Source organism: Pyxicephalus adspersus, chromosome 11 (genome assembly GCF_032062135.1).
Source record: "Pyxicephalus adspersus chromosome 11, UCB_Pads_2.0, whole genome shotgun sequence".
Lineage (NCBI taxonomy): Eukaryota > Metazoa > Chordata > Amphibia > Anura > Pyxicephalidae > Pyxicephalus > Pyxicephalus adspersus.
In genome coordinates, this window is record NC_092868.1 from 31501528 (window position 1) to 31510681 (window position 9154).

At 41.0% G+C, this 9154-nt stretch overlaps 1 protein-coding gene across 2 annotated transcripts in view; it reads left to right on the forward strand.

Annotated features, from left to right (window-relative positions):
• Positions 1 to 176: 176 nt before the first annotated feature.
• CEP164 (centrosomal protein 164) overlaps positions 177 to 9154 on the forward strand; it is a 54364-nt gene continuing 45386 nt past the window's right edge. For both annotated transcript variants that reach the window (XM_072425577.1, XM_072425578.1), the window contains exons 1-4: positions 177 to 326; positions 3245 to 3352; positions 4576 to 4687; positions 4936 to 5149. In XM_072425577.1, the coding sequence (XP_072281678.1) occupies positions 3268 to 3352; positions 4576 to 4687; positions 4936 to 5149 (411 nt within the window). In that variant the 5' untranslated portion in view covers positions 177 to 326; positions 3245 to 3267. The remainder of the gene's footprint in view (positions 327 to 3244; positions 3353 to 4575; positions 4688 to 4935; positions 5150 to 9154) is intronic.

Below are 9154 nucleotides of genomic sequence, written 5' to 3' on the forward strand. Positions count from 1 at the left end.
CATCCCTTCCATGTGTCCCATTCATCCCATTGATGATCCTCCCTGGTCCCCTCTCTGTAGCACTGTGTAGTAGTAAATCAGCGCACACACCACGCCCAGACTACATCTCCCGGCAGGCAGTGCGGCGCAGTGATGTCACCGCCCCCTTCCATCCAGAGTGAGGAAGGAGAGCGAATCACATCCAGCCTGGAATCCAGGGACAGATCGGAGGTGCCAAGAGTTATCGCCAGGGGGACGGACCGGAAGTGGATACGGTTGCTATTGCGGGGCAACGCAGGAAGCGTCCCTGGAAGTAGAGCTGGTGGTGAGGGGCAGAAAAGCTAAAGGTAATTACCTATGTTAGGGTAATAGCAGAACGTACAGTATTGTGTCAGGTTGCAGGCAGGTGGGGTTGGGGTGCAGGCAAGTAAGTATACAACATACAATGCAGTGTTATGGTGCAGGCAGGTAGGTGTATTATATATAGTATAATTCAGGTAGGTATATAAGGTGCAGGTAGGTATATGCAGGTTGTACAGCATGATGTCAGGATGCAGGTAGGTGTAATATATAAGTTATGGTGTCAGGGTGCAGGCAGGTAGGTAGGTGTATTATATACAGTATGGTGTTAGGGTGCAGGCAGGTAGGTGTATTATATACAGTATGGTGCAGGCAGGTATATCAAGTGCAGGTAGGTATATGGTACAGTATGGTGTCAGGGTGCAGGCACGTAGGTGTAAAATGTACAGTGTGGGTTCAGGGAGCAGGCAGGTAAGTGTACAACATACAACACAGTGTTGGGGTGCAGGTAAGTGTAGACTGTACAGTATGGTGTCAGAGTGCAGGCAGGTAGGTATAGAATGTACAGTGTGGGTTTAGGGTGCAGGCAGGTAAGTCATACAATACAGTGTTAGGGTGCAGGCGGTTATTTGCAGATTGTACAGTATGGTGTTGGGGTGCAGGCAGGTAAGTGCAGGTAGAGTCCATGTGAAGTTTTTCCCCCTTACATGTTTTAAAAATAACACACCATTGGTTTATTTGTTCACAATATTTTATTGGCATTTCTGTTGGTTAGTGTTTTGATGTTAGCAGTGACAGCCATATTTTATTCCCTAGGTTTATACTGGAGTCATTGTAGTTTTCCTGTGTTTTCAGGTAAATGTAGGTACCACAGATTACACAGTTAGGTCCTTAAATATTTGGACCTAGACAACATTTTTCAAATTGTGGTTCTGTACATTACCACAATTAGTTTTAAATGAAACAAATCAGATGCAGTTTCAACTTTAGTTCAGTGGGTTGAACAAAAAGATTGCATAAAAATGTGGGGAACTAAAGCCTTTTTTACACAGTCACTTCATTTCAGGGACTCAAAAGTAATTGGACAAATTAAAAAGCTGAAAATAAAAGGTTCATTTCCAATACTTGGTTGAAAACCCTTTGCTGGCAATGACAGCCTGTAGTCTTGAACTTATGGACATCACCAGATGCTGGGTTTCCTCCCTTTTAATGCTCCGCCAGGCCTTTACTGCAGCGGCTTTCACTTGCTGTTTGTTTGTGGACCTTTCTGTGCGAAGTTTAGTCTTCAACAAGTGAAATGCATGCTCATTCGTGTTCAGATCAGGTGACTGACTTGGCCATTCAAGGATATTCCACTTTTTTGCTTTAATAAACTCCTTGGTTGCTTTGGCTGTATGTTTTGGGTCATTGTCCATCTGTATTATGAAACGCCTCCCAATCAATGTGACTGCATTTAGCTGGATTTGAGCAGACAGTATGTCTCTGAACACCTCAGAATTCATTCGGCTGCTTCTGTCCTGTGTCACATCATGGATAAACACTAGTGTCCCAGTGCCATGGCAGCCATGCACACCCAAGCCATCACACTGCCTCCGCCATGTTTTACAGATAATGTGGTATGCTTTGTATCATGAGCTGTCCCACGCCTTCTACATACTTTTTTCTTGCCATCATTCTGGTAAAGGTTGATCTTGGTTTGATCTGTCCAAAGAATGTTTTTCCAGAACTGTGCTGGCTTTTTTAGATGTTTTTGAGCAAAGTCCAATCTAGCCTTTCTATTCTTGAGGCTTTATGAGTGGTTTGCACCTTGCAGTGCACCCTCTGTATTTACTTTCATGCAGTCTTCTCTTTATGGTAGGCTTGGATATCGATATGCCTACTTCCTGGAGAATGTTGTTCACTTGGTTGGCTGTTGTGAAGGGGTTTCTCTTCACCATGGGAATGATTCTGCGATCATCCACCACTGTTGTCTTCCATGGACGTCCAGGTCTTTTGGCATTGCTAAGTTCACCAGTGTTTTGTTTCTTTCTCATGATGTACCAAGCTGTAGATTTTGCCACTCCTAGTATTGTAGCAATTTCTCGGATTTTTTTTTTGTTTTTGCAGCCTAAGGATGGCTTGTTCACCTGCATGGAGAGCTCCTTTGACTGCATGTCTGTTCACAGCAAAATCTTCCACATAGAAGTGCGCACCCCCCCTCAAATCAACTCCAGGCCTTTTATCTGCTTAATTGATAATGACATAACGAAGGAATTGACCACATCGGCCCATGAAATAGCCTTTGAGTCAATTGTCCAATTACTTTTGAGCCCCTGAAATGAAGTGATTGTGTAAAAAAAGGCTTTAGTTCCTCACATTTGTATGCAATCTTTTTGTTCAACCCACTGAATTAAAGCTGAAAGTCTGCAGTTCAACTGCATCTGAGTTGTTTCATTTAAAATTAATTGTGGTAACGTATAGAACCCAAATAAGAAAAAAGTTGTCTCTGTCCAAATATTTATGGACCTAACTGTATGTGTGTTTAAAGACTAAGCATTGGTTTCAGTTGTGTAGTATGGATTTGATGTTACAGACCGCTGCTGGTTTCTTCTCATTTCATATAATTACTTTATTTTATTTCACCTCAATCAATCACCTCAATCATCAATCCAGAAATTTCTACACTAATAGATCTCCATTTACACAAATGTCATCAGCACATTTCTATCTTACTAAAAGAAACAGCATTTTAATATTCAGAAAATAGCTGGGTAAACATGTGAAGCCTGTGGTTAAATTATTTCTTTTGTGTGCATATTTCCACAAAGATAAATAAAAAAAAAATAAATAATATTTAAATTGAATAATGAATGGATGGAAAGCCCCGAAAGATTACAGTGGATTGTAAAGCTATAATCTACATAAATGATGACCCTGCTCTGTTTTATTTTGTACATTATGATTTAATTTGTTGTGTTTCTTTTAGGCTTCATTTTCTCATCCCACAAAATGTTGGCTGTGCCTGCTGGCCGAATGGGGGATCAGTTGATCCTAGAGGAAGATCATGATGAAAACTACATACCTCAAGAACATGGTAGATATTATTTATATCTATTTGAATCCCAGGGTAGCTAAACTCCAGAGACAACTAATTATTACATTAGTACATAGTAAGTGAGGTTGAAAAAACAATTTCAACCACTAGGGAAATAAACATATCCCAGATATAAACCCTATGGACATAGTTGATCCAGAGGAAGGCAAAGAAAAAACCCTGGTACAATTTGCTCCAACGGGAAAAAATACCTTCCTGATTCTATGGGGCAATCAGATGTTCCCTGGATCAACGGTCTCTCTTATTTTTACTTTAAAGCTTTAATACCCAGATATAATATGTGATTCTAAAAAAGCATCCGCCTTTTTCTTAATGCAATCTATAGTGGGCGAGTGTTTGTCTACTTACCTGGTACCATCTAAACTGTGTTTTTTATTTAAAATTGTGAATTATAGCTTTTCATTGTTCAAAATTGTTTTAAATATTTCAATGTTTGTATTGATTTATAGTGAAAAAGTAAGGCTTTGTACATGCGTCAGATTTCCGTCAGGGCTGAATCTGTGGCTTGTGCGACGTCAATTAATCCACGAACAACATCAGACGAGCGCTGTACACACGCCAGATTCCCGCACAATTGTTATACAAGTAAAGGGGAGAGAGAGCAGAGGGGTGCCGCTCTGTCGTTCTCGACCCTCCCAACTTCATAGAGCAGAACGGCAATGCATGTACAGTGCTTGTCTATGCATCTGAGATCCTTTCCAATGACAACTTAACATGCATATGCAGCCTTACAGGATAAAACAAACATCACGTAGGAGAACAATACAAACTGAAAACATGGGCTGCATAGCCTCAAAAGATTGAATTAGTCAGAGTTTGTGACTCAATAAAATCAATGAGCCTGATTTATTAAAGCTTTCCAAGGGTGGAGAGCATACAGTTTCATAAGTGAAGCTGGGTGATCCAGCAAACCTGAAACACATCTGGTCCAGTATTGAAAACATTTGCTAACAAATAGCAAATGACTTCCATTCCAGGTTTGCTGTGTCACCCTGCTTCACTGTTGAAAGTGTATTCTCTACAGCCTTGGAGAGCTTGAACAATATCGGGCCCAATGAGAGAAAAAATCACAGACTACTTTAAACAATAGAAAGCATTCCAAATTTTTTTATGCAGAATAATAAAATCAGGTTAATTATTAGTTGCACCCTTATACTTACCCTTCACTTTTACTGTAGCATGACCTTTGTTCTATATTTCAGAAATTCAAGAATATGCTCGAATGATTGGGATCAACCCAGACACAGAACCTGAGCTCATGTGGTTGGCACGAGAGGGAATTGTTGCTCCTTTGCCGCCAGACTGGAAACCTTGGTAAGAAAACATATTCAAAATTATTTTTTGATCTCATGTGTAAATGAGTTTCTGGATCACTCAGGTTCACTGATGAACGTGTATCTTCTTCAGTCTTGGAGAGTTTTAATATATTAGGACCATTGTGTCAGCCTAGCCCACAGGATCAAAAGTATCTTGTACATAAATCACCTAATATGTGATCTTCCATGTCAATAATAAAACTTGCCTCGTATATTTATATACTAACCTAGAAATCCTTCTTTCAGCCAGGATGTTACAGGTGATATCTATTATTTCAACTTTGCAACTGGCCAGTCCACATGGGACCATCCCATAGATGAGCATTATAGAGAACTTGTTGTACTGGAGCGTGAAAAGCAGCAGGGTCAGGGCGGAGGAAAGAAGAAAGAGAAGGAGAAAAAAAAAAAGAAAGAAAAGAAAAAAGAGAAGAAACCGAAGGATATTCCCAAACCTGTATTGGTAAGCTACTGACTGGCATGGTTAGTTCTATAAGGGATATGTCCTAAATCCTAATGAAATGTAGGTAAATTCATTGAGAATTCCTAAGTTACAGCTTCACGAGTGGCTGTTGAGGTCTATCATATCATATATTACAACATTGCAGTAACCACAGAAATCTGCAGTATCAATTTTGAGGTTTAATAGTTCATAAATGTTTAAATTTCCCCAAAGTGTTTTCTTTTGATTGGCACTTAAAAAAAAACAAAAAAAAAACAAAAAAAAAAAACATTATTTATTTATGTGGAGGGGATAAGGTAAAAGAGAGGGTTAGACATATAGGACAAAAAAACTACAGCAGTACATTACAAAACCAAGAATGAGGGGATAATAGCAATGGGAGATAACCAAGGAAATCTACAACAGTATACATGTACAAACTGAATAGGAACAGTATATAATGATGCACAAAATGACAATGTTGGTATAAAACAGGCACAATGTCGGTAGGCTTTGCAGCGACCCCTGAATAAGGTTGCTTTACAAAAACAGTTTATACATTTGCAGTTACTCAAACAATCTATGTTATGCCATATTAGGAGTGTAACATTTTGTGCAGAATGTTAAGCTTGTGAATCAATGCCCTATGTGAGTATCAAACAACCATAACGGCTGTAGTTAGTTATGCGGGAAGCCAATGGCTTAAGGCCCCTAGAGTTAATGGATTATTAATCTGGCCCATGTAGGCAGAGTAAGGGAGTACAGGAAGAGCAAGGGAGAGGCAATGCGGGTTGAGTTCAAGACAGTTGGTAAATAGGGGTGTCTTACTTTGTATAATGACATTGCGTAAATCTGGATGTGCAGTGAGAGGACTGTACAATGGCCTAATCTAACCAAGGCGGGCCCAGGTGGCGACTATATTGTGCAGAAGTGGTAAATTGAGACCAGTAGAACCAAGTATTGAAAAATTTCCTACTTGATCTAGCATGGAGGAGGTCAAGCCCTCCATACAGTGGTTTTTATTGACTTTCTGCAGCCACAGGCGAGTTGGTGGGAGGTCAGTTTTTCTCCAATATGTATGAATTCGCGGCCATAATAAGATGACTTATCACAGCGTTTTTGTACATTTTCTGGGAGAAAGAATTATGTTCTAAAAGGAAGAAGGCGGGATCATCAGGGATTGGTGCATCTGTCATCTGTTGGAAAATGTCTTGATTGTTGACCAAAAAGCTTGTAGGCACGGGCATTCCCAGAATATTTGAAGAATGGAGTCTACATCTCTAAGTCCGATAAGGCATGTCTGGAGAATGTTTGTGGAGTTTTTCGGGTGTGTGTTACCACCTCAATATTATTTTGCAATTGGACTCTTAGAACCTATTACTGCTGGATATCGGTCCACAGAAAAATCTCTCTCTCTCTCTCTCTCTTCTACCGGGCAAACACTTTTTGATATTTTTTTTTTTGTTAGTGATTTGATTTTTGTCAAATGTTACATAAAAAACTCTTCCAACACACCAGTTGAGTGCCATCTGTTAACTCCATTGTCAGGAAACTGGACTGGTCTGGGGAGCTACACTCATTTTAAGAACCACTTACCACTAGTGTCGGTCAAATAGCTGATTTTTCGCTTCGGCAGCTATTCGATCGAATAGCCTGATATTTTTCAGGTGATTGAACGCCGAATTCGAACACTATTAAAGTCTATGGACTGTGTATCTCGGGACTGTAGAACTGCAGGAGCAATCGGGAGCGGAGCTGACAGCGTAACTGTAGTATGTGTTCTTGGATTGAGATTCTCTATCCAAGAACACACTGTTCTTGGATAGAGAATCTCTATTCAAGAACATACGGGACAGCAGTTCATCTGCAGTCACAGCTGATTGGAAGCACTTGCGTGCCTCCTCCAATTAGCTGTGACCGCAAACTTCCCACGGTCACCGGGCTGTACTTATCAATGATAACCGTGGGAACTGAACTCAGATGACCTCTTAATTGAGAAACTCCATTGAGAGTTCACCTGGAGTTTGACTTTTTTTAAACATATTCCATGTTTTCAGGAATTCCATGTTTTTCAGGCTGGGTCTCCATCGAGAGTTCATCTGCAGTTCCACTGCGATTCCCGGGCACTAGAGGTAAATAACCTCTAGTGCCCGGGGATCGCAAACAGGAAGATTCCCAGGGTTGCAACAATAAATGCACGCTCCCTGGGTTTTACTTATCAATGAATTCTGTGTTTTTTGGGTCGGATCGGCCTGGATTCGAACCGCCATTTTTGGGTCGAATATAGGGGCAACCTGAATTGGAACACCAACACTACTTACTACCTTAAAGACCTTCAAAGAAAGTATAAAATCCCTGACTCTTTAGGTAACCAGTTCCAACTTAGATCCCATGTTTAAAACCACAATGGTTATGGAATGATATTTTCCTCCCCTTTGATGTCAATTTACTAATGCTAATATCTTCACAGTTTTAAGTCCTGATCAAACATACAAACTGCATTCCAACAACAATTTACCCACCTATGCTCCTAAAAACATATTTTTTAAGATTTCTACTTAATTGGCACTCCCTGAATATTTGGCTTAGACCTGATATAAACCGCTAAGGGCTCAATACACAAGGCAAAGAGTAGGGGTGATGGGGCAACCCTGTCTTGTACCATTCATTGTGGGGAACATTGTAGACGATGCATGTGGTAATTTACCCGAGGCCGAAGTGGGCTTGTACAAGGATTCGACTGGCCTAAGAATTGGCCCAAAAAAGCCTGTTCTGTGCAGAGTGGAAAACATAAATGGCCAACCAAGGCGGTCAAAAGCCTTTTCTGCATCCAAACTATGCACGGGGTTTTTTGCCTATTGATGATATCAATAATGTTTACAACCCTCCTAGTATTATCGCTAACAGGGCGATCGGGTATAAAGCATGTCTGATCTCCATGGATGAGAGAAGGAAGGAATTTAGATAGCCTAGTAGCTAAAATTTTTGTGAAGATCTTCGAATCAGATAATTGGTTTACCTTTCATAAAGTCATTAAATTAGACCAGAAGATGTGGTAAAAGTAGGGTAATCCATCTAGGCCTGGAGCTTTAGTGGCAGCTGACTAATGATTTTCAAAATTTCTCCTTCTGTTATAGGGCTATTAAATTGTTCCAGATGTTCCCATTTGAGTTTGGGAAGATCCGCACCAGCTAGGTAGGAATCTGTTTTTGGCTGTAGATCCACCCCAAGGGAGTTCTGGGTTTGGTGAACTGTTTGATAGAGGTGGGTATAGTAGGCCTCAACACGTGAAGCAATATGGGAAGGGTTGTACCGCACTACGCCCCTCTCATCTCTAATGGCTATTGGTGACAAGCTAATTTGCATGTCCCTTAATTTGTGTGCAAGAAGAGTATCTTCCTTGTTCCCTTTGTAATATTATAATTGACGGATTCTTTGCATCATCCAACTGACCCTCCACAGCTCCAGAGCCCGTAATCTAGATCGGAGGGTGGTCAATTCACGTAAAAGGCCCAGAGACAGTTTTTGATTATATTTTTTCTCCCCAGTGCGCAATGAGTGCACTGTGATGGAGCGTTGTAAATTAGTATCACGTTTAAGCGAGAGCTCAGAGCTATGCAATGCCCTCTGAGTACCGTCTTACGGGCCTCCCAGAGTGTGGAGACATGCGCCACTGAGCTGATTTTGTACCTTCATTTTTAAAGCGTACCTAAACTCAGAATTTTCACTTTACATAAAAGGGTAGACAACCCTTATGTAAAGTAAAAATTCTGTGGGATCGGCAAGTTCTTTTCCAACCTACGTCACCCGATCTCGCACCTTGGTCAGGTGATGTAGGAAGAAGAACCCGGAAGAAGAGGCGAACATGGCAGCACCCATCCCCGCCACCCCCATTGGGACCCCAGGGAACAATATCGCCTGGTGGGGAAGCATACCCTCCTTAAGGGGCAGACGGCCCAAGGGGCCACAAAAGAGGAACCATAAAACCTGAAACATGTCATCATTGTATTGGTCAGCGCCGACCAC